General features: G+C 57.8%; 1 protein-coding gene across 2 annotated transcripts in view; it reads left to right on the forward strand.

The window, feature by feature from the left end:
• Positions 1-24,574, forward strand: part of KIF3C (kinesin family member 3C) — a 56,470-nt gene that overhangs the window by 14,303 nt on the left and 17,593 nt on the right. For both annotated transcript variants that reach the window (XM_067550472.1, XM_067550473.1), the window contains exons 2-3: positions 23,606-23,707; positions 24,377-24,499. In XM_067550472.1, the coding sequence (XP_067406573.1) occupies positions 23,606-23,707; positions 24,377-24,499 (225 nt within the window). The remainder of the gene's footprint in view (positions 1-23,605; positions 23,708-24,376; positions 24,500-24,574) is intronic.

The raw sequence follows: 24,574 nt of genomic DNA on the forward strand, positions 1-24,574 counted from the left end.
TTGCACAAATTAGCACAAGTGCTCATTAAATGTAAAGTCCGGGCCCAGTAAGGGGTCTCTTAAAGTAGACACGCGTTGACCTATAAATAGGGAAAAGAAGACGCTGCAGGAAAAGGCGTTTGAAGCAAATCTGACTGAAGTGCTGCCTGTTTCTGAAACAAAATCTGACCAGCTCAAAAGAGAAACGTAAAACGCCCCAACCTTACCAGAGTTTGAGAGACTAATTCTGGATGGAGGGGACAGGAAACACCCGGGCACCTCAAAGCATAAATCCGTATAGGGGTCAGAGCGCGAGATGGCCTTCTGTGCAGAAAGCATTGTTTCACCGTACAGCACGAGGTCTGAAATAAAGAGCACAGGCCACCGGACCTTGCTGGGCTTTGCGAATTGTCCGAACAGAGCCCAGCGCTGTCCGGGCGTGAATGCTGCTGTCAAAGGGAAGGTGTTCAGGTGTAAGACATGTAACCTGTGCAGGAAGCAGAACGCACAAGCCGCCCAGTCATTGGCAGTGACGGGAGCAGTAGTAGATTCCAGATGATGGCTCCAAAAGCCCCTGAGGTTCAGCGTTGGTAGCTACTGGCAGATGGCTAAAGAAGAGTCCGAATAACCCTGTGGTGGGTAGGGGAGTCAGGTTGCTTCCCCGATGGCTTTTGGAACCTGGATCTTTATCCACCTACGTCAGGACTTTGCTGTAGGGCCCCTGGTGGTAGGGAAGAAACGGAGGTGGCTGCGATGGCTGGGAGAGGGGTTCTTTCCGGAGGCTGCTGGACAAAGGCAAATCCTGGGGTTCTCTGTAGCTCCCCGGCTGCTAATGCAGCCTGCACTGCTTAGAACGGGCCCATCGGTGTGTGCCATCCTGGATCCGCAGTCATGGAAGGTACAAGAGCACACCGAGGGAAATGGGAAGCTCCTCGAGGCAGGGACCTGTTTGTTTTGTGTCTACACAGCAGCCGGCACAGTGCATGCCTGGTCTGTGACTGGGACTCGAGGCTCTACAGTAATTACAGGACTTTAACTAGACAGATTTTCGCCTCCTCCAGACACCATTCCATGGTTTGTTTTGTTTTTGTTTTTTTAAAGTCATTTCAGTAGCTTTCACTGGCATGATGTCGTGGTTAATCCATCCATCAGCTGTGTCTACAGACAGGTGTTTTCAGGATAAACATGTGGCTGGTCTGTTCTGGGGTCCAGGGTCCATGGTTCAAGCTTTCCCTTAGTGTGATGCTGTTTCTGCACCTTTGCTTTCACATGAGGTTTCTGCACAGCTCTTCTTCCTGCTTGGGTAGTGGGGAAAGGCTCTGATCTCTAGGATCTGGGGAGGATGGCTTTGTCTCTCACAGCTTTGCAGTTTGGACAGTTCCTCATTTTCTAGTGGGGAATTTTTGTCTTAAATTTAGTTACTCAAATCAAAGTCCGTGTGTGTGTGTGTGTGTGGTTTTTCCGTTCTTAGAGATTTCATCTAAGCAAGGTAGAACTACAACTCCCAGAATGCACAGCTACAGACTGGGGACCGACGAGCTAGGCAGCAGTTCTGCAGAAAAGGACCTGGGGGTAACAGTGGATAAGAAGCTGGATATGAGTCAGCAGTGTGCCCTGGTTGCCAAGAAGGCCAATGGCATATTGGGCTGCATTAGGAGGAGCATTGCCAGCAGATCACGGGAAGTGATTATTCCCCTCTATTTGGCATTGGTGAGGCCGCATTTGGAGTATTGTGTCCAGTTTTGGGCCCCCCCCCACTACAACAAGGATGTGGAGAAGTTGGAGAGAGTCCAGCGGAGGGCAACAAAAATGATGAGGGGGCTGGAGCACAAGGCTTATGAGGAGAGGCTGGAGGGAACTGGGCTTGTTTATTCTGCAGAAGAGAAGAATGAGGGGGGATTTGATAGCAGCCTTTAACTACCTGAAAGGGGGTTCAAGGTAGGATGGAGCTAGGCTGTTCTCAGTGGTGGCAGATGACAGAACAAGGAGCAACGGTCTCAAGTTGCAGTGGGGGAGGTGTAGGGATGATATAGCTGAGGTTAGTCCTGCTTTGAGCAGGGGGTTGGACTAGATACCTCCTGAGGTCCCTGCCAACTCTAATACTCTATGAATGCCTGGGAGGGTCTCTCCCGCTAAGGAGGCAGTGCTGGAGCACGGGCTGGATGTTAAGAGCTTGCTGATGGGCAGGGCCTTTTGGAGAAATCCATCCCCAGCTTTGTGCTGAGCAGGTTCTCTCCTTCCCCTCCCGAATGACCATGCAGCTGAAGAGAGCAGACGTGCTCAGGACAAGCATGACAACACCTCTGGACGCTCCCTGCACCCTTCCCCGCGCAAAGCAGGAGCAACTGTGGTACAAATAGACCAAGTCCAAATTCTGCTCTCAGCTACACTTGTAAATGCAGAATGCTCCATCGGCACCGTGTCACTGGAGCAGGATCCAGCGCCCCAGCAAACGTTCAGCATTCCAGGGGGGCAGAGAGCAGGACTGGCGAGGGATAGTGGGACTGGGAGGGATAGTGGCCAAGGCAGGGAGAGGCAAAGGGCTGGAGATACCGGGTGGGGGGTAGAGCTAAGGTACCTGGGTGGATCCCCCATTATGGCTGGTGGGGGAGGCTGCCCGTGCAGCAGGGTGAGCAGTGCCCCCGGGAAGTCCTTGTATGACTTCTGTGCACGCTGGGCTGGTCTGTGCGGGGGCTACGCAGAGGGGGTGCGGACGCAGCCAACCTCCCCCCTCCGTCTGACAATGCTGCTCTCCACCCTTTGCCAGCCAAGCGCCGCTCTGTGCAAGGCCCTTTTATTCATCCCCCCCAACCCCCGTCTTCAGCAGCTCCTTGCACTTCCGGCTCTGCCTGGTACCTTCCCTTGCATGAGGCAGGCCTGAGAGCTGCTCTGGGGCTGCTCTGCTCCTGTTTCGCTCTCAGTGCAATGGTAAGATGCCGGGGGCTTCTCCCCTCTGCCTCCTCGGAACCCAAGAGATGGCCCAGGGCAATGCAGCCCGGACCAAGTATTTCAGTGTGGCAGGATCTACCTGTCCCTTCCCCGGCACACCAAACAGTCCTATCACGTGCTCTGCCCCACTGCCGAGGGCGTCACCGCTGTCGGAGCGGCTGGGGGAACACACGGGACTCTGCTCCCAGCCCAGCAGACCCCCATCTCTGGCCCTCGTGGGGGGATGTGCCGTTAGTTCACCTTGCCGTCAGGATCTCCGACTGCAGGCCTCACTCAGCCCGCGAAGTCGGTAACTCATGGGGGGATGACGCTGCAGGTAGAACAGTCTAGACGTGGGGGTTTTAGGGGAGGAAGATGACAAAGGAGACCAGCCGAAGAGAAATCCCTGGAGAGGGGGAGGCTGGAGCCAGTCACACAGCCAGTCACGCTGCCCTCTGCCCCATTGTTCTGTGCGGGTATTTGTTTTTAGCTGTTGCTGTCAGGCGGCATCTTGTTAGCAAGTCTGTGGCTGTCGCAATGCTCACGGGGAGGGTGAGCAGTTCAACGGCGCATAAACTGCTCCTTCCTAGAAGAAGTTCAGCAGCCTGCGTGCCAGCCCCACGGTGGATGGCAGTCCATAGGGCAGGGGCAGACAAGTGGGAAACAGCAGGAAGGGTCATGGCTTCGCACCGCTTGGCAGCAGGTTGGAGGGACTTTCTCATGGGTAAAGGTCGACAAGAACTGAATGTGTCTGGTTTGGCTGCACGGGGCCGTGACAGCAGGACGAAGCTCAGACTCGAAGGTGACAGGGGCCAGCCCATGCCTGGGGTCGGTCTCTCTGAGTCCGTCTGTGAGGTTCCCAGCGGGCTACTGGGGACTATACAGATAAAGCTGCCGAGTATTTGAAGGACAGCAAGGAATGGTCTCGGTGGGGATGTGGGGCTATAAAAGAAGCGTGACCGGACTAAAAGGCAGGAGAAATGCGGCCTGACACCGCGAGCATTTCCACCGTGCTGTGATCTCCCCGGAGAAATGGCAAAACCCCGTCACTGCGGAAACCTGGAACGAGCCGGGCCAAGCCGCGGGGAGGATTCTGGCAGGGACAAGCCTGCCCTGCCCCCGAGGATTAAGCTTGATGATCTCATAGGTTTTCTTCGTCTCTGCTCTCCTGAGTCAGCCAGCGCGCTTCGTCCTACCACTGCTATCACTGGCCCTGGTAGTAGCTTCTTGGCCTCCAAACCTGGAGCGAGTCTGACCCTGCGTGAAGACGTCCGGCAACCTCCGCTCTTACCAAATGTGACACGTGCCTGCTCTTTCCCCCGGACTGATAGAGCTAATGACTAGTTGACTAGAGCCCTGTCTGGCTGACAGCAGGAAATGCCATTTTAAAGCCTCAAGGGGGTTGCGTGTTAGTCTGTATACAGCGAAAACAGCCAGTCCTGTCGCACCTGAAAGACACACACATTTCTGCAGGCAGAAGCTTTCCTGGGCTGCACCCACTTCATCAGATGCATCTGAAATGTATTAGTCTTAAAGTGCTACAGGACTCTCCTTGTTCTTGCTTTTAAAGACCGGAGATCGTTTTCTGGAGTCTCTCTGGCGCCAGCCTGGCATTCGGAGGCATTGCCATAATAGGCTGTGCTCGAACAGTCCTTTATTCGTGATACCTGCGGGTGAGATTTGAGCACTGAGCTGTAATCTGAGCTATTCAGTGCACCACGGCAGAACGTCTGGGTTCTCGGGGTCGAATTCCGTGTCAGACTGGCATTTTCTGGGGCATTGCTGTCATATCCCCGGTTAGGTTTTCATGTGAGTGGTGCTCAGTGATATTGCTGTGATAAGGATATTAGTTCTTAATGTTTCTGCCGGGGGTTTCGGTGTAATGTGCTGGTGACGATGGTAAAATATGACACATGGAGAAACTCAGAAATCCATCTGGACGCATCCCCACTAACTGTCTTGTTTCTGAAATGTTGCTCTCTTCTGCTGAGGCGTAAATGTCCTGAAATAGGGTTGGGTCACCCCTGCCCCCACACCTGGCCTCTGCATCCCCCCTCTTTCGGGGCCCAGCTCAATAAACAGCCAAGCATTATGCTCGTGTTTAGCACCCAGCTCTCCTCCGGAGGTTCCTTGTTTGCAAAGCAAAGGTAAACCACTCTTCACCTCTTTCAGGGCCCTCCAAGCTCTTACATCAAGATGTCTCGTTCTTCGGTCAGCGCTACCTAGAGCGGGTCCAAAAGTGGGAATATTTGTAATGAAAATCTTTTCCCTTTTTTTTTTTTTCATTTTGAAATTTGAATTTTATTTTATTTTTTTAGACTGGCCCTAGCCTTGCCCTGGTCGCCCGCAGGCTGCGTGTGCCCCAGTTCTCCTGCCCCACCTGCCATCATTCCCCTAGTTTAGGGATGTCCTAACCGAGGCAGGGCAGGAGGCAGTGCAGAGACTAGAGCTCAGATCTCTAACAGGGCCAGTCACAGTCACTTACTCACAGTCTAGTTCCCGGAGAACGTGCCAACTCTGAGCTTGGCTGTCCTGCTTGTCATCCCTACACCCCGCTCCCCTCCAGAGACAGGAAGAGGAATTCAGGGTTCCTGATTTGTCAGCATTCCTCTGCTGGCCGACAAATCGCTGACAAAGTGGGTGTCCTGGCCTCTCTCTTGTGGCTGGTCCACATGGCGGATAACACAAACTACTGCTACCAGTCACTCCTCTGGCTCAAGTGATAGACGTCTTTGCTGGGGACCTAAAGACCCCGATGACCTGTGGGAAGGGGTCAGGACGGTTCCACGGGATGGAACACCTGGTTTTTAGTTTCTTTTTTAAGAACCCAGGGAAATGACAGATCCAAAACTGATGCTAAAAGAATATCACGGTTTCAAAGTCAGGGATTTAAAAGCTAGGAGGTGACAAAATTCAGTGCTGCCAACGCAGCCCGCGTTTGCCCACTTTGTGCAGATACACAATCGTTAAACACATGCTCGTCTGTTCTCGTTTACTGCCGTACGTGGGCACGGGCTGTGACTGAGAGAGAAGGGCTGGTCTCTTGCGTGTAAGATACTGGACTAGGCCTCGGGGCAGCTGGGTTCTGGTCCTGCTTCTGCCACCGCCTGCCTGTGTGATGCTGGGGAAGAGCACAATAGATGTATGCAAAGGGACCGAATTGTGGTCACACTGGCCCCCTGAATTCCGGCATTTCCTAACTTTGGAAGCTTGCCTCTGCAATCCTTACAGCTTAAGATGGTTTTTGTCGTTTGTATTAGAGAGGGGGCGGCTGCAGAGAGATGTTTGTCTGTACAGAGGTGTGTATCGAGTATAGATTTACGGGAGCTGGGGGGGTCTGTAGGCTGGCTTAGCAGTCTGTGGATGTGTATATATATTTTTTATTGAATCCGTTGTCTTGGCTTCTGCCATGAGGCATCTAAGAACTGTAGATTAAAAATGTAAGACGTTAAAACCTAGGCAAGCGCAAGCCACAGGCAGAGAGCATCTGAAAGCTCTCACCCACATCCAAAACGAGCCATTTCCAGCTGTGCGAGGGACAGGAAAACCAGCCGAGGTAGCAGATGCACAAACAGGGGAAGAGCGCTCTATATACAGCCAGAACCAGGCCAACTGAAATACTGGGGAGGTGCAGAGCGACCTATATAGCCTGGTGATGGTAAATGGCGTCAGGCAGCCCTGCCTGGCACGCAGGGAGCAGACAGGCATGGAAGGAGAGCGAAGAAGTGGTACTGAGGGTCTCGGGCGTTTCACTCTCTGCTGGGATCCTGCGTGCCCGTGTGTTGCTGTATGCACTTTCCTCGGCTTGCTGCCCCCGTCTGAGCTTCTGCTTGCCTGGGGGCGTGGGCCGAGCAGCAGAGAGATTCCTGTGATCCCTCCTCACGGGGCTGGTGACCCTGGCGCCATCTTCGAACGCCTCCCTCAGCCCACACGTCGGGGCCGCGTCAGCAGCTGCCACTTCTTCCCCCAGGACGTTTCTAAGCTGGGTCCCTGTTCTTTCTGTCCGGCTGGAACGCTCATCCTGGCTCCGATCAGCTGCCTGGATTACCATCACCCCCTGCCCGCCTCCAGCCGTCCTGCTTAGCCGCTAGAACGTGTCTCGCTTCAACTTCTCCCCCTTGGAGGCTGAAGCTGGATAAATGCAGCCTGGAAATGAGGGGTAGATTTTTAACAGCGGTTCCATTCACGAGCGGAACGATTTACCAAGGGGCGCGGTGGATTCATGTTCACTGGCAATTTTTAGACCCAGCTTGGCTGTGTTTCTAAAAGATCTGCTCTGGGGATGGGGGTGGGTGATCCCTTCCGGCCGGCCCAGAGATCGTTTTTCTGTTACTCTGATCTCGCTACGCCTCCCTCTTCCCCCCCACACACCTGCAGTGCCTCCTTGGACCCCTCCACCCCCAACCCATTTCCCTCCCCCTCTAATTCAAGTCCTTCCCCTTCACAGCCCCTCCCCTCTCACCCCGCGGTGCCCCCTCTGCATTCAGTAAGGACGGCCTTGGAGCTATTGCATTTGAGGGTTTGCTAAGGATCTAGTCCAGTCGTTCGACGACCCCCCCTCGCTCCCTTCAGTCATAACTCCGTGTCCTGCTGTCCCCGCCAGCCGGGCTCAGCCCGTGAGACACTCTCGCTCCACGGCTCATTCAGTCCTTGGCCTTTGTGCTGGAGCTGCCGAAAGGGGGAGGCGGCTGGTAGCTTGTGGGGTGCTGGGTTTGGGCTGGACGTGTGGCCTGCCCGCCCTGCTGGGAACAAGCCTCAGACCCCCGTACACTGCGTGCAGCCCACCCGAGGGGACCGAGCTGGGCCGGCCTGCCCACGAGGAGTTGGGCACCCAAGGGCTGGCTTTGGTCCCAGGGCGATGCACCCCCCACCCCCAAACCTTGCAGATGCTCCAGCCCCCTGGCAAGAGTCTCCCTCGTCTAGTCGCTGTATTTATCCAGGGTGGAACAGCTTCAGCCGGGGAAACTGAGGCAGCCCCCCAGCAGAGCCCAGGGGTTAGAGCGCTCACCTGCTCCCCCTCAGGGACTTGTGCTGGGCATCTCCCACATCCCACCCTAAGCACTGGGCAAAGAGGCAGGACGGAAGCCCTCCTGCACCCAGCCGCCTCTGCCTGAGATGCCTCTATGAGAGCAGGGGGGCTGAGCATGCAACCCTGTCAGCAGCAAATCCCCAGGGCTCCCTGCCTAGGCTGCTGGCGCCTAACTCAGGCTTTGTGGATCACAGATTTTCCCCGGGGGCCTCAGTGTTAGGCTGTGTGCTGCTGAGTGACACACGCAGCCCAGCTCCCGCTCTGGTCCCCGGGCTGGGGTTGGACTCCTGGCTTTGAGTGGAAAGGCTCTCGTCATAAGAAGGGCCAGACTGGGTCAGACCAGAGGTCCATCCAGCCCAGGGTCCTGTCTCCCGACAGCAGCCAGGGTCAGGCGCTGCCCAGAACAGGGCAGTTCTCGAATGATCCAGCCCCAGGGGTTTAGGCACACCTGGAGCAGAGGGCTGTATCCGGGACCCTCTTGGCTGATAGCCAGAGACGGACCCATCCTCCATCACCAGTCCCGAGCCACGCAGCCTTTCCCCCTGTCGTGCTTAAGAGTGGGGCTGAAACGCCACCAGCGCTTCATCGCCCAGCCCTGAGCTTCTCCACGCTGGGTGTTTGCTGCTGGCTTCTGCTGCTCCCAGCAGGCTGAGGGTTAACGTCTGTCCGGGGCAGCTTTGGAGACCTTGCTGCTGCCGCTCGCTGTCTGGCTGGAAGATTAATTTTTAAAGCGGTGTGTGGCGGCCTCCTAGAAAGGGGCTGTCTGGCTCCTTCCATGCGCTGTGTCCACAATCTCCAGCACAGCAGCTTTCTGGAGAGCAGTTAAGTAGCGGGGCGATCCCCCCTTGCCGCCCAGTGGCACTTGTGTCCAGATTCTCCGTTTGGGGGGGGCTGACGGGATTTCCGTCCCTGCTAATAGCATTAGAAACTGGCTGCTTCCCTTGTTCTTCTCTGACCTCCGGCAGTTTGCTGCAAGCTAGGGCTGCCCGGGCCTGTGCTGATGTTTACTCGGCAAGGCGGGGCGGGGCGGGGCGAGCTCACCTTTGTGACTGTGTCAGGGCCCTGGTTATGCCAATGTTATACTAGCAGAGTCTTATTCAGGGGACCAGGCAATTGTACATGTCAGAATATCACAAAGCCGTCACAATCACACACACACTCATAAAGTTCTGCAGGCTGCTGTGATATCATGACCAGGCCTTTTATGCATTGCTTGAGCCATTGCTAGGCTGGGCACCAGGAGGGAGCCGGGCCTCTGTCAGACCGAATCCGCTGCTCCGGGATGACGATTGCAGAACGCGATTCAACGTTCCCATGTTTGTACCCGTCTTTGCTACTTGCTGCTCTCCTGTGAGTCTCTGGGCCTGGCTGGGCCATGCTGCCGGCGGGTCAGTGTGGCTGTTAATCACCAGCTAACTGCAAGCCTGACTCTTCTCTTACTTCTGAACTTTGTGTGTTCCCAGGGTGGATCCTTCTGCACTGTAGAGTTGTTAGCTTGCAGGGCAGGGTCGGGGCGTTGATAGCTGCTCTTCGGCCGTCAGGGGCAGGGTGGGGCAGTCGGTGTCTCTAGTCCCCGTTCTGTTGTCAGAGCAGTCTAGGTTGGCGTCTTTGTATGCCCGGCACAGACACTCCGCGCACACACACACACAGAGAATTCATCCAGCTGTTTGACGTACACCACGCTAAGCAGTGCCGCACCGTTATCAGAACAGGGAAGGGAAAATTTCTCTACCTCGATCTCACGTCTACACTGGAACAAGGAAGCTACCTCGGGTTTGTCTGCACAGCTCCTGGGGAGGGCTCACACTGACACACTGACACACCTGGACGGGGCAGACACGTGCTCACTGACACACGGGCGGAGAAGGAATGACGCACACACTGGCGCACGCCTGCGCACCCCCCCCTCCCCTCCTCCAGGCAAGACACACGAGCATCGGTCGCTTCCATGAGGAATCCCTCTCCCTCTTTGCATCCCGCAAGGCGCTTTGGACGTGCCCAGGATCTCTAGCAGGGCCCTAAATCTCCCCCACCAGCCGCTCAGTGAGACGCAGCCCTAGTCAGGCCACCGCCCGCCATGTCTGGCTCCTCAGTCATCCAAGCCCTGCACCGCCAAGCTCAGCCAGCGTGTCACGGCTGCGAGGCGGCCGTTCCCCCGGCGTGCCGTCTGCCGCGCCGCGTGACTGAGTGCGGGGCTGCGGGGCGGCAGGAGGGCTGGGGGAGGCGACGCGTGTGCGCCGGGGCCCGCGCGGGTGCCGGAGGGACGCTGCACCTCTGCAGGAGGAGCTGCTTTCTTAGCAGCCAGGGAAGGGTCTAAAAGGCTGCGGGAGGGACAGATTTTGACAGCAGGGAGCCGGGCGCTGGGGGGCCCCATATCAGCTGCTCTGGTCCTTTCTCGAGTGGGCAACAGCCAGTGCAGGAGCAGAGCAGCAGCGGGGTCTCCTCCCCCCGTGTTTGGCTCCCAGGGTGTCTGGGCACAAATACACACCCCCTCCTTCCCCCTGACTAGCCCAAGGGCCCCCGGCTGGAGGACCCAGGGTCTGCTGAACTTCCTGAGCTCAGGACGAGGCCCGTTTCCTGCAGAGGATAATGAATCGTGCTAATTGCATTAGCTTTGCCCACGCTGAACCGGAGAGAGATGCCAGCGGAGCGGCTGGGCTTTGGCAGGAGCGACAGGGAGAGGCTCAGAGAGCAGGAGCCGAGTGCGGGACGTGCTATGGAACCTGACAGGTGCCTCCCCGGGAGAAGGGAAGCAGCATCCAGGGGGCAGAGATCAGAGGCACGAGGCTCTGGGAGCGACAGGCAGCAGGAGGAGGGTGGCAGGGGGCGGCAAGTTCTCCTGGGGGCCAGGCCAGGCCGGATGGAGATTGGAAAGGGCTGTCTCGTCTGATTGCAGCTCACATTGAAATTAGCCACAGTGACTTTCCCGCTCCAGTTCCCTGACGCTCAGGGAAATCCCGGAGTGGAGTCTGCAGGACCAAGGCGGGAACAGTCCCTCTCTCTGGGTGTTTACACTGAGCCCAGCGTGGTAGCAGCCGACACTCTGGATTTAGCCGATGCTCATTCTGGGAAGGTGACATTTAGAAGGCCTGGCGATGGGGGCGGGGAGCAGACTGTAACTGCACCAGCCGACGGTGATCGGGGGCCGGGGGGGCGAGAGCTTGTAGCACACGGCGGGTCTTGGCTTTTAAAATGCCATTCCGCTCTGCTCTGGAAAGCGGGGGGTTAAAAACGGCCCCTGGTGTTCCTGTGTCCACAGTCCCAGCCCGTGCACGTCACCTCCGGACCTGTAAACTCGACTGCAGCCCGTCACACCTGTGCCAAGCCGCTGCCGGCAACGGGCTGCGGAGGTGGGACGGGGACAGGGCCGCGTGGGGATCAACGGGGCATAATTCGTCTGCGATGGTTCCCAGTGGAAACAGACACGCCCACTTATCTGTGTCCCCGGCCCTTGTTCCCTGGCTGCCGTCCTGACCCCCCCCATGCTGTTTGGGGACGCCTGTGGCAGCAGGAGGGTGTCCGTCCCGCCCCCCCGGGAAATCGTTCTCCTGATCCGCGCGGAAGGTTGCAGCTTTTATGCCCGTTGTGGGAGGCGCACACCAGTACGGGAAGGGGGATGTGGCCGAGTGGTCGGACGGCAGGACAAGGACTTGGAGTCTGTTCTCGTCTCTACCCTGGGCTGCGGGTAGGGCACTGGGCAACTCTCATGCCTCTCTGTGCCTCGGTTTCCCCATCTGCCAATTGCCCTGCCTGTCTCCCCGGTGTACGGCTGAGAGGTTTGAGTCTGTCAGGTTTGCAGGGTGCTTGGAACTCCTCAGCTAGACGGGGTTGGGCTGCCCTCCCCACGTCCGGCAGGACGCACAGGCCAGGGCGCCTCGTACCATCCTGTCAGACAGCTGCACTGCATCCTGCAGCACTCCTCGAACTAAGCAGCTGCGCGGAAGGAAGTGGGATAGAAAATGTCCCTGGCTTTGCTCCAGAGCCTCTGGGATGTGTCATCAGCGAATCCCAGGGACGGACACACAACGGGACATTGTCTGCTGGGGCTCCATCCCACGGCTGCCTGGGCAGCACCAGGCCCACCACAAGCCCTGTGCTCCCGGGGGAGGGGGCCGCACACGGCCCGTTTCACCGAGGGAGGCCAGCCTGGGGAGTGGCACAAATCACCGGAGCATCCCTCTGAGATCTGTGGACTTGCCTGGGGGAGCCCAGGTGCTACCCGGCCGAGGTCGCCCTTGGGGCCTGTGTCAGAGAGGCGTGTCCCATGAATGGAGCCTGGCTCCGGGACCCACTGAGAGCGGATCCCCTCAAAGGGGAGCGGGGCTGGGCTGACGGCGAGTGGCCCCGTCTTTCTGCCCCAGAGCCCTTGGCCCAGAGGGCAGGTGGGAGCAGATCGGGGGCTGCCGCAGGTTACGTCAGTCCCAGGCCAATGTGAGCCGTGCCCTATTTCCTCAGTACATGGCCTCTCCCTCCTGCATCCCGCCGCCCCTGCCCTTCTGCTAGGCCCGGGGGGCAGAGCGAAAGGAGGCGCGGATAGACTGAGACCGGGGAGAGGGGCAGAGAAGGAGGTGGAGGGAGATTCCCCTCCAAAAGCCCCTGCCCAAAAAGCTTGGATCATTCCTGGCCCTCCTTCCAGCCCAGACACTCTCTGTGTGAGTGGGGAGGTTAACCCCACACGGCGGAGGAGCCCCGCAGGGCAGGAAGGCGCTTGCTGCTCGCACAGGGCCGCGGTAATGTCCCTGGGACTCTGGGCTCAATGTCTGAAAAGCCAAGCCAGTGTCCGTACAGGTCACGGCTTAGCCCAGTGAAACCTGCTCCCGGGGTCTAAGACAGCCCCAGGCGCGGGGGAGAGCACACGGAAACATCCTCCTGCCGAGCCTTGTTCTCTAACCGCTAGAGCATCCTGCCTCCTAGGTCACAAAGCCGCTCTGCCCCCCTGCTCGGCCCCCCAGGCTCTCAGTTAATGTACAGGACACCTGCCCTCTGAACGGCATCCCAGTGCTTCCCCTCTGACCTGCCACAAGCCAGCGCAGCAGCAGCAATGGCCTTACCCCGCCCTGCAGCGCTCGGCCCATGGCCTCGAGGGGGGGGTACAGGCACAGATAAAGCCAAATAGAGGGCACTGCATGGTCCCCACAGCTCCGGGGCAGCAGCTGGTGCAGAGGGAGGTGCGTCTGTCCGTTCAGAAGGTGGGAGGCAACAGTGGATGGCTGGTAGCAGGGGGAGACCAGGGTAGGTGGAGGAATGGTGAGAACTGCAGGATCAGCCCACGGGTCCATTGAAGGCAGTAGCCCATCGCCGACAGCAGCCGCGCCTGGACGGACAGTTATGCAGTCTCGACTCTACAGCGGCCCCCACGCTTGTGGCAGCTGGCGTATGGGGCCTGTCTCCTCCTGCTGGGGGAGACTGGAGCACGCCCTAGGGCTCAGTTAATGAGAAAGCTCCGCAAGCCCCGGGAGGATGGGCTGGTCCTTTCGGAGCAGGAGGTTCTGCGCTTTCTGCCTTGCTGAAGTCTGTGAAGTCCACTTGGCCGCTGCGTGGGGATGGGCCGAGAGCTGTGAAGCCGGTGCAGCCACAGAGTCGTTGCCGTGCCCCGACGCCGACCCGCTGACGTGCTGTGCTATGTGCGAAGGGCCTGCGCCCGCAGTGACTGGACGTGAGCCACCCGGCCCGGGGAGACAGACTGGCGCTGGAGCTAGTGTGCTAAAGAGAGCAACGTGGACGTGTCAGCAGGGCAGCGGCTTAGGCTAGCCACCCGAACCCAAGCCTTCCCGGCCCTCGGAGCCTGAGCTCGGCGGGCTGTGAGCCGTCGCACGCTAGCGCGAGTGTGTCTGGCTGCAGTGGAGACCTGCCCCTCGACCTCGGCCTGCATTTCCCGGGACTCCCTTTTATCCCTGTCCCCGCATCCAGCCCCTGCCAGTTACAGAGATTCGGGGGCTGGAATGACCAGGACAAGCAGCCAGCCGGGTCTCCTGCGGAACTCGGGCCGGAGGAGTTCAGGAACTGGAGCTGCTCCTCCAGCCCCGCTACCACATTTGAGTAGCCAGTTGCCCCCCGTGGTATTTTCGTCCGGGCGGTGGCAGCGGCGACGTGCTGCCCTGCCCCCGTGGCCCTGCGTTTGACGGGCGCTCTGGCGACCCAGCCTTGCTGCCTGGCCTCCCTTGCCAAGAAGCTTTCCTGGCTCCCGCCCTCCGCTTTCCTCTCCAGAGCCTGACATGAAAGCTCTGCCGTGCCGAGCGCGGGGGGGCCGCGTGGCTCCCTCGAGGCCCAGGTACGCTCGCAGCAGCAGGAGCTGCCAGCCGAGGGACGGGGCCCTGCGCGGAGGCGATAAAAGATGCATGAAGCGCGAGTGCCGGCGAAGACACTGCAGAGCGTCGAGCCTCTCCAGGAGCGTCACCATGGCACTGCCGAGTCCCAGGGCTGTGTGAGGCCGGCAGTGGGGAGCTGACAGCAGCTCGATGGGAACAGGGCCCAAGCAGAATATTTTCAGGCCCAGCACAGCCGTGTAACACGGGCCCCCTCCCACACATACACCATCCCTCAGCCCAGACAGACAAGCTCATGAGCCGGGAAACATTTTTTCCTCATGGTAATGGGGGTTGCAGCCTGGGCCGGGCGCCCAGAGCCTCTGGGCCCTGGTAAAGTGTACCCTTCCCCCTCCCGTGTGGGGGCCCGGGATGGGAAAGGTACCCCAGCCAGGCTGGAGTGTTCTTCCTCATTACCCAGCCACCACTGGACCTTGTGTCTCTTCACACCGGAGTTCAAAGTCCCGGGCTGTGGTCACGGCAGAGTGAACGTAGGAGTCTCAGCCCAGGCGGCAGCAGTTATTCAGCCAGCCTGCAACCAGCCGCAGCTTGGTGCGCTTCATTGTCTCTGGACACGCATGGCAGAGGGCAGAGCATTACCGGGGCTGTGGGGGCAGAGGGCCTGGCAGGGCAGGAGAGCGGAGCATTACCGGGGCTGTGGGGGCAGAGGGCCTGGCGGGGCAGGAGAGCGGAGCATTACCGGGGCTGTGGGGGCAGAGGGCCTGGCGGGGCAGGAGAGCGGAGCATTACCGGGGCTGTGGGGGCAGAGGGCCTGGCGGGGCAGGAGAGCGGAGCATTACCGGGGCTGTGGGGGCAGAGGGAGGAACCAGGGCTGGAAGAGCGCAGGGGCTGGGCCTGGAACTGGCAGCTGCCGGCTGCCCTGAGGAGCGTTGGCCAAGCTGCGCCGAGGCCGGGGACGTGAGCTGTGTGCGACACAAGGTCAGAGCTGAGGCCGGACCGTGTCCCCAGAAGTCTGCGCTGGGCACAGGTGTATAAATGAATTAGTTAGCAGCGCCGAGCTGAAGACAGAGCCGTTAGAAGAAGAGGTGGCAGCCAAGAGTCCGTCCCCGCGGCTCTGTGCAAGTGGTTTGGGGTCCCACAGCGGGGGCCGGCAGAATGCCGCCGGCTGTGTGAAGGGGGGTACAGTTGTTTGTGTGCCACTCCCTCACGTCCTGCAGTGACACGTCGTCTCCCCCTTTGCTGCGCCAGAGCCTGAGCTGATGGACGCACTGGGCCTGTCCCGGCAGGAGCGTGTGGTGCCGGAGGGCAGGGAGCTGCACTCAGAGCTAGCTCGGTGAAGGGGCGTCCGGGCTGCCCCCACCCAGCGGCTCCAGTCAGTAGCACAGAAATGCAGCTGGGCTGGTTGGGGCTGTCTGCATGTCACATGCACTCACGTTGCGGATGCGAGCAGCACGGCTGCGACACCCCCCCCCCAAGACTCCTCCCGCTGCCAGCGCGGCTCTGGCCTGCTATTTTTTCCACAGCTTTTGTGTCTTTGCTGTAACGCGCGAGGGCGTTTCAGCCACCCAGGGCCCTGCAGAAGGTTAATTGTAGCCATGGGAAAGTCACAGAGCTGGACTCAGCGCCGCGGGGCCTGGCTGTAAGGTGAAGTAGGATTGTCTGTAGCGCCCCGGCATGAACACAAAGGCGATGGGCCCCGTCAGGCCCTGTCCTGTCGCTGATCCTTCCAGCAGCCTGGAATTCCCTTCGCAGGCTTTGCCAGGTGACTCTGTGGAACATGTGATGCTCCAAAGCCCAGAATGCAGCTGGGGAGGCTTGCCGTGGAGCTTGGACTGCCTGAGGAGCTTCTGTGCCCTCACCCCAGTGCCAGTGGGGTGAGTGCCTGATTCTGCTGGGCAGCGCCTGCTGCTAATGAGCTGAGGCACCTTCCTTTGATGAGCCCCTCGCTCGTGCCATCCCCGCCCTCGGCACTGCACAGCAGCGGCATGCAGGCTTTGCACAGGTGAGGGCTGCGTTGGCAGCTTACCCAGTGCTGTAGCAGAAATATCTGTCCACGTGCCCGGTGAGACGGGGGGAAGGAGAGGAGAGACAAAGCAGTAAACCTGCCGGGAGCCCAAAGACAGCGCCTCATGCCCATAAAAAGCCCATGGCAGCCCTCTTCATTTTTAATACCAAAAAATGAGAGTGCAGCTCCCAGCATGCAATGCGGGGCCCGGTTGGGGCAAGAGGAAGAGTGGCTCCACTCAAGCTCTGCCCACAGTCCTAGCACAGCCGACTCTTTTAGCTAAAAGGATCAACAGTGAAACAAGTAATACTGCGTTTGCCATCATTAGGTTTCAGAGTTAACGTCCACTGCTGTGAAGGGGGTGATTCCTTCATCAGAGCTGCCCACAGATTCATGTCCGTGCAGTATCCCTGCCCCTGGTCTATCTGGACACCATAGTTTCCACGGGCCACACCTTTGTATTGAGGAAGCTGGCATCTGCAGCTGACGTGTAGACCGCCGGGGCCACCTTGGTTATCAGGTGGTGTCCAGCCAGTGGGAGCCAGGCCGAGCGGTGGTGCTGTTCCACTCTTGGGTTCCTTGCTCACAGAGTCTGTGTCTGGTGACGTCTGACCCAAGCTGAGGCAGCTACCGCTCTAGCGACCTTGGCTAAATACGCTCTGAGGCCAGCTGGCCAGGCCGCAGCCTTGGGCTTTTATCGGACGGACATGCCCGGTGCCGGGACACGTCTGGCAGCTACCGTGACGGGGCTCAGAACTGCCGAAGGGGAAGGGGGAACGATCGGCCACAATCACTAACCCCGAGGGCCCAGTTCTGCCATTGGGTGCGGAGCGCTTGGGAGTGTCCGGGCAGCAGCCGCCCACGCAGAATTTGTTCCATCAGTTAGGTCTGCAGAGCGGGGAGAGGATGTGGATGAGTGGCAGAGCTGGGACTCAGCTACTTAAACCCTCCTTCCCCCCCGCAAAGTGCCGTTCATCCCTGAGTTTCTTCATGGTTATTTAGTACCCCCCACACACACGTTCCTTGTGCAGGATGGGTCCCTCCGCTTGCAGACTACACACCCGTGTGCAAGAGGGGGCCATGGTGTCCCAGCTGCACCGAGGATCTTCTGGGAGTACAACACCCTGTCTCGGGCCTCACCACTGCTGCTGTGGTGTGGTTTCTTCTCCTACCGGTGGTGGATCTTGCCTTGAATGGAGCGTCGCGTGGGGCTAGGCTATTCGCTAGAGGTTTCTGTACTGCGCTCATCACTGCAGTAACTGCAGGCCTGGATGAAACCAGCCTGCGTCCCTTTGGACCGCTGGGTCCTGCTTGGCAGTGAAGTGGGCCCTGCCACCCAAGACCCAGCTCAGCAACAATCTTCTCTGTTAAATCCATTTCTCCTCCAGAGCAGCCGATGTAAGATTGCTGCCGCCACCCTGTACTTCTGAAGGTAGGCAGCTAAACGGGGCTCCTCACTGTGCACAGAGCCATGCAGAATACCAGCACACGCCAGCGTCGCCAGGCAGGCCCCAGCACACGCAGCTGGCTACCGTGGCAGTAGTCGGTGACTGGGCCAGAATTTCAAGGGACCGTGTAGCAGAAGCTGTCGACGAAGAGGTTGCAGGTGTATGTGCCTCTCTGTCCAGCCGCATCACACACAGTGCAGCCCTTCTTGGAGAACTGGATTTGGCTTTTCTTCCAGCTGCTTTGGCGCTGTTAGTTCTTCGGGGGTTGATGTGTGATCTGACGTGGCCCGGACGTAGCGGTCAAGTCAAGGTGACTGATAACTAACCACAGCAGCTGTGTTGTCTAGGCACCATGCTGAGCATGGCCACCTTCGAAACAGGAGAGAGGAAGTGTGGGTGGAACTGAGATACTGGGACGAACTCTCACTACTCAGAAAGAGGGATGGATTGACGCTGGTTTCTTTGCCTGGGTGCCTAGAGCCGTATGTTCTGGCTGCTCTTGTGTGTTTGAGCTGAAGAGCTACGCAGGCTTGTTGTGAATCCCAAGTTCTCTCGAGTGTAGCGTGGAAATCCCGACAGGGAAAGAGTGCCCGTGGTTGTGTTCTCCTGGCAATGTTTGTTATGTGTGTCTTCCCGTCCTGTCCTAAACGGTTTGACGTGCTGCGGTGTAGCTGTTAAACAGCTCCTGGGCTCCACCCCAGAATGGGCTGTGTTTTACGGGGCAAGAGACGGGATCCTGGCGTTTACACAAAAGGCTTTGGCGTTTCCGTGAAGGAGTTTTTTTGGTGCTCGCCCGCACCGCTCCCTGACACTGACACTGACCGGGTGAGCATTTTTCTCTGTGCATGGAGCGTTAGGGACCTGCCCTGCCAGGCCCTCCTGAGTGAGTGAGCGTCACGATCTTTCTTTAAGAGAGTCCTTTTATTAGGATCCCTACAGCAGGGTTCCTACAGCATGGCCCTCTCGCCAGTGTTCCTGATGCCGCCCGACCACGTGCGTAGTAACTTCGCATCACCTCTCCCACTCCCGAGGGGGGACAATATCTGGGGGGTTACCTCTGCTCCCGTGGGGGTAGTGCGGGGGATGATATATTTTACCAGGCCTCGCCTCCAGCCCGTCTCACCAAATATATGGAGGGTAGGACGGTGCCATGAAGATGGTTGAGTCCTGCTCTTACCATAGGGCCCAGGAGACATGTTCAGAGGGCCGTCAGCAATGGCCATTGTCATCCCAGAACTCACCAGTGGCTCCTCCCTACCGAGTACTGGGCATGGACTGCTTGCAGGGCCAGAAACCTGTTCCCCCACCTTGCCCCGTAGTGATCCCAGGCCAGCTCTTTGGGAACGGTCCAGCCACTAATTTAGGAATGGCAAGTTCCCTAGGAGTTAGAGCTGGTCTGGAGCAGGCACTGGGGAAGGCTCTGCCTGCCTTGCCCTAGAATGGGCTGGGGGAGCGAGTGGAAGACCACGTAACCCAGTGGGTCTTTTCCTTTGATCTCCCGGCGTCTCAGGCCCCATCCTGTGACGCTTGGTTCTGAGGGGTCATGTGAGCACGTCGCTCTAAGAGCCGGTCCAGTTCCAGTCGGCAGCAAACATGGTCACGTGTGTCTCGCAGTGGCATGTCTCCTGACACATGGAGAACACGGACTGGCATGCCCGTGGAGCTCTGGGAAGCGGAAAGTGACAGATGAGCCATTTCGGCACCGAAGGGGAAGCCAGATGACGCTCATCCAGCGCTGCCAAGAAAACCTGAAGAGAGACAGAAGGAATCAGCTGCGGTTTAGCTACAACTCGATGTCTCACTTTAAATCTGCCCCGTGCCGAAAACCTGCTGAATCGAACCAGCCATTGCAGCTAGTGATGAAGTCGACTGGTGTCCCTTCCTCGCGCCTGAAAAATAACATCCGGGATTCCTGCCCAGGGGCCTCCGTCCTCCTTCCCGCCATCAGCTCAGGCTTTGCCCGTGTGGCTAAATCTACCCGCTGCCCAATATTCTGGCAGATAAATGCTGGGAAAGCAGCAGGATTTTGGATTCTGATCCTGCTTCCAGCTGCACCAGTGTAAATGGAGAGTAACGTCTCCGAACTGAATGAAGTCACCTCAGTATAGAACTGATCAGAGTCAGGCTCCATGGGCCGCGTTCTCTGTTGCCCTCCATCTGCTGCAGTCATTGCTGAAGGGGTAGGAAGCGCTGCCAAATCAGAGTGGAAGCCTTTCAGACCCATTTTGCCCCCGTGTAACTTATTACGCACGGTACAGGACAGCGGAGATCTGGGCCTCATCCCAATAACGTCACAGAACTGCGTTTCGGGAAACCCGTGGAAAAGTGCAGTTCTCCATGGTTTGGAGCAGTGCAGGTGGGTCGCTCTGTAGCTGACGCTGTTTTAAAGATAATTTCCAACTTTCTTTCCCTGCTGAAGTGTGGATGGGGCCACGGTTAGGACGGGCCAGCGTTACCGTGGGATGAGATCTCTGAAGTGCTGCGTTCCTTTTGGGTGCTGGTTAGTCCTGCAGCTGCACAGCCTGGGGCTGTGACCTTGGCAGAGCTCCTGTGCGGGTCGGCGTTCTGCCTCGGACGGCAATCCTGGGCAGGATGTTGCTGATAATTCAGTAGGTGATGCTCTTCCCGCCGGAGCAGCACTGAGCCGGTTCACAAGGATGGTGCCATCAACTGCTGCTTTGCGGTAGGTGCCATCTTCCAAACGAGGCGTACAGCCAACGTCCTGATCTCTGGTGGCCGTGCAGATCCTACGGCACCTTTCTCAAAAGTCACGTGTGGCCCCCCAGGATATCGCCTATTCCAGTGTGTTTGTTTGATTACATTCTGCCTCCCTAAAGCCCCCAGTGAGGCCGGCTGGGCAGTGACCTGGAGCGTAGAGCTCTTCTAGGCTATCAGATGGTACAAGCTGCAGATCCTGGACTCTGGAGGGGGCACTGAGCACTAGGCATGGCTTCCTCTAGGTTCTGCGCTCCGTAAGTCTGAAGAAAGCAAAGGGGCGAGCAGTGAGCGTCGCTTAGGGGGCGTGGATATTTCAGCAGGTGTGGAGTTCATGCTGGAGGCCTTGCATATGCGTTGCCAGCGGCGACTGCCGGCTATCAGATGGTTTGATTGGCTCAGTTGTAGGGATGTGTCACTGAGAACTGGCCTCCAGAGGACTGATCACCGTTGGCCTGGTACCACCGGCTGTGCGCCGTTGTGGTCACACTGCCCAGCTCAGAGACTGAAGATCGGACTTGAGGTCAGGAGAGGATGCTGCCCGGTCGCGGGCTGGCAACGGTCACTTGGGCGCCCGGGATTCCCCTGGCTGCACGAGATCAGTCAGACCCCAGTGAAGCTCTTCGCTGCCTGGAACAAAGCCGTTCCATGTGGTCATGGACACCCAGCGTTACCGATGTCTAAGCCCGTTGGTGTTGAAGTTCCTGGGTGCTGCTTGGTTTAAGCACCAGGTGTGCGTGTGATTGGCTGGTGCCCTGCACAGGCGGGGCCGTGGAGGGAGCGGCGCCTCGTCGAGATCGGGCGCGAAGTTCGATGTGTGTTCCCAGCTCTGCTGCCGCCTCGCCGTGTGACGCTGCTCAGGGAAGCGCCTGGCACCATCTGCGCCTCCCTGACCCCCGTGGAAAACGGAGACTTTGTCAAAGACGCTTCCCTGCAGAAGTTATCGCCGGAGTCCCAGATTCCTCAACGAACAGGTGCGAAGCGCTTTGAGGCCCGCGGGGGGAAGCCCCTAGAGCCAGGCAAAGCGCGACTCTGGAATTGCCGGGGAAGGCCCCCGGCCCTTCGGGAGGGCCAACTCTCCGGGTGGCGGCTTGTGGAGCCGCTGGTCACTTTCAATCATTTCCTTCACGAAAATCCAGTCAGTGGAGCTGGGGGGTCGCCCCCCCGTAGCAGCCTCTCCCAGCACCTGCACGCTCCTCACGAAGCTTCCCCCGTGTTTATCCTTCGGTGCCTCCGTTGCAGCGTAAGCCCATTACTGCTGGTGCTCTGCTGGGTGCTGAACGAGACTGGCTGACTGCTCCTTGTCATTCTCCTGTCCCCGTGCACTGACCCTCTGAGCGCTTTCCTGCTGGTTACGTGTCAGCCCAGTCTCAGCCCGACTAGCAGATCATTACCTGGCATCTGTTACGCATGATGCAGTGGAAAATGCTGCCGTGAACACAGTTATTGTCACTTAATTGGCGCCATGTTAAGCCCTTTTTCAGCAGTTTTTGTGAGTCCCGGAAAGTCAGGCTCCGAATGCGTCTCCAGGGCTGAGAGCTGGTTAGTGTCTCCCTCACAGACGTGTCCTGAACACTCGATGAGTTGCTAACTCAGTATTCAAGTGACTCTGGAAGTAACTTCTAGGGTCTTATCAGCAGCTGACAGCAGCTAAGCTCCCTGAGCAGAAGCAGGCTGGCTGAGGCACTGAAATGCTTTCTAGGGACTATGTCAGATTCATGAAAAACATACTTGAAAAAACAGGAACAAGAGATTTCCTGGCCAAGGTCACCCGGGACGCCCTGATTTTAGAAACCCAACGTACGTTTCGCTGTTCATGCTGATTACTTCCTTTCCCTTGACTCGTCCGTCTCTCTTGCTCTGCACACGGCCAGGCTGTGTCCCGATCCTGACACTCTTCCTCCATAGCACGGCTAACAGCCAGCCTTTTCTCTCTAGTCTGCAGCCAGGCCCTCTTTATCTCCCATCTTGATAAACTGTAACCTCCCTCTCCCTAACGTCCAAACCACACCACTCCATTCAAAACAGGGCTGCTCCGATCATCTTCCCTCTCTTGCTCCAGCAGCACTGGCCGCCCTTTGAATCCCTTCGCTCACTGCCCATTGCACAGCGTCAGATGCAAGTTTTTGTCCTCTGCTGCAAGGCGGTATCAATGGAGCAAGCACTAATCTAGGCTCCGGAGTCTTTGCCACCATGTCAGCTAGCCCTGCTCAGAACAGCTTTTCATGGCGTGGTGATCAAAACCCTGCAGCCCTGTGCATGCTGAAATGCTGCCGTTTCCACTGCACATGTCCCTGAACAGGGTTTCCTGGTCTCTCACTGCAACCCAATGTGGCATTTGCTTTTTAATGACAGTGTCACACTGAATTTTATGGCAGTCGTGCCTCACAGGCCCCAGCATGGCCCAGGGCCCCAGGGTGCTAGGTAGGCACTTTACAAACACAAGACATCACAGTTATTTGACTTGAAATCACTACTGTGAAGCCCAGAAAGTCCTGAGTTCTAGTCCCTACTCTGCCACTGACAAGTCCTTTAGGCCAATGTTTTCAAAAGTGGCCACTAATTCGGGGGATCTGCCCTGACTTTTGAGAGAAGTTGAGCATCTTTGATCCCAGCTGAAGCCCATGGCAGCTGCAGAAGCTCAGCAGCACATCTCTGAATCTCCAGGTGTTTCGAGTCAGGCACCCAAAAATGGAAGCATTCAAAATCCACAGCCATTTGGAACATTGTGGGTGGTATTTTCAAAAGCACCTACATGGCTTTCAATGGGACCTGTGCTCCTACGCCCCTTGGTCACTTTTGAAAACCCCACGGTTTGGCCACCACCTCTGTGCCTCAGTTTCCCCACCATGTGGGTAATAGAGACCGACCTCCAGAGGGCGAGGGGTGGAGAGGTTAGTGAGGTAATGTTTGTACGTGATTTGCTGATGGAAAGTGCTGTAGAAATGCTCAGCGTCCTGACCAATTTCAGCCCATTGTTCTCTGTCAGCAAGCTGGGGCCGGATTTTCATTCACAGCAGGTGCGATCCCTCCTGCCTTCCTCCCACCCGCAAATCTGCTCCGTACACGCTCTGCTCTCCCCTCCCAGGTGTTACTGCTCCACTTGCCAGTGCAGGGCAGGAGCTGTAAGGTCAGGTGGCCGTTCCCCCTGGTTAGCCCCTTGCTCCTTTCCTGTGTGTGCATGTGAGAGAAATGTTCTGATTCCTCCCCCTCGCCCTTCTTCTGCCCCTGCCAGGCGATGGAGAGCAAGCTGCTGATAGGAGGGAGGAACATCATGGACCACACGAACGAGCAGCAGAAGATGCTGGAGCTGAAGCGGCAGGAGATAGCAGAGCAGGTAAGGCCTCTGCTTTGGACGATGGCTGAGCAGGGCTGACACCGGATAGTGGTCCCCAAAGACACCCTCGATGTCAGGTATTGTCAGCAGATTGTGCCGGAAGCAGTTTTATATATTTGGATGATATTTCACAGGGTGAATTTGACAAAACACACGGTCCTGAGTCACTGACTAATATGTTTCGGTGTATAAAAGGAGTTGCCAGACTCAGTCCAATCCCCAGTGGACCGTGCCCAGATATTACAGAGATGGGCACCAAGCAGAGTCCCACCGGTAAGACAGAACGCACTGCAAACCAAATGAAGGAGCCGTGTTTAAACTCAGTCCACCTCGGCGGCGTCACCTAGGTCCCGCCCACATTGCCAAGGCAAGTGTGATGTGCTGAAGCCACACTCAAGCACAGCTGCCTCATTCTGTTCCTGGCATGGCGGCGCTAGATTCAAGGAGATCCCGTCGTAGGGAAAGGGGAGGTCCGTGGACTTTGGTGTGACCCATCTAGACCATCCTTCTGCAATTCACATGCCCAAATGCAGTCCCCCTCCAGTGTCCAATTTGCATAAACTACCCATCATGCTCTGCCGGCCAGCAGGCTGATTTCAAGAGCGGGGTGTGGCTCCTGCTACTGACTCTTTCTTGGTGAGTTGGGTTTTGTGTTTTTCCTTGTCGCAGAAACGTCGGGAGCGGGAGATGCAGCAAGAGATGCTGCTTCGGGATGAGGAGACCATGGAGCTGCGGGAGACCTTCACGTCTCTGCAGCAGGAAGTGGAGATCAAAACCAAGAAGCTGAAGAAGGTGAGAGGCTGCCTGTGCTGGGACACAGCTGTGGGGAGACAGCCTCAGGCTGCGCTTCTTTTAAATGACGCTTCC

This window comes from Emydura macquarii, unplaced genomic scaffold (genome assembly GCF_026122565.2).
Source record: "Emydura macquarii macquarii isolate MOO-44397 ecotype Brisbane River unplaced genomic scaffold, CSIRO-AGI_Emac_v2 contig_1300, whole genome shotgun sequence".
NCBI classification, from domain to species: Eukaryota; Metazoa; Chordata; order Testudines; family Chelidae; genus Emydura; species Emydura macquarii.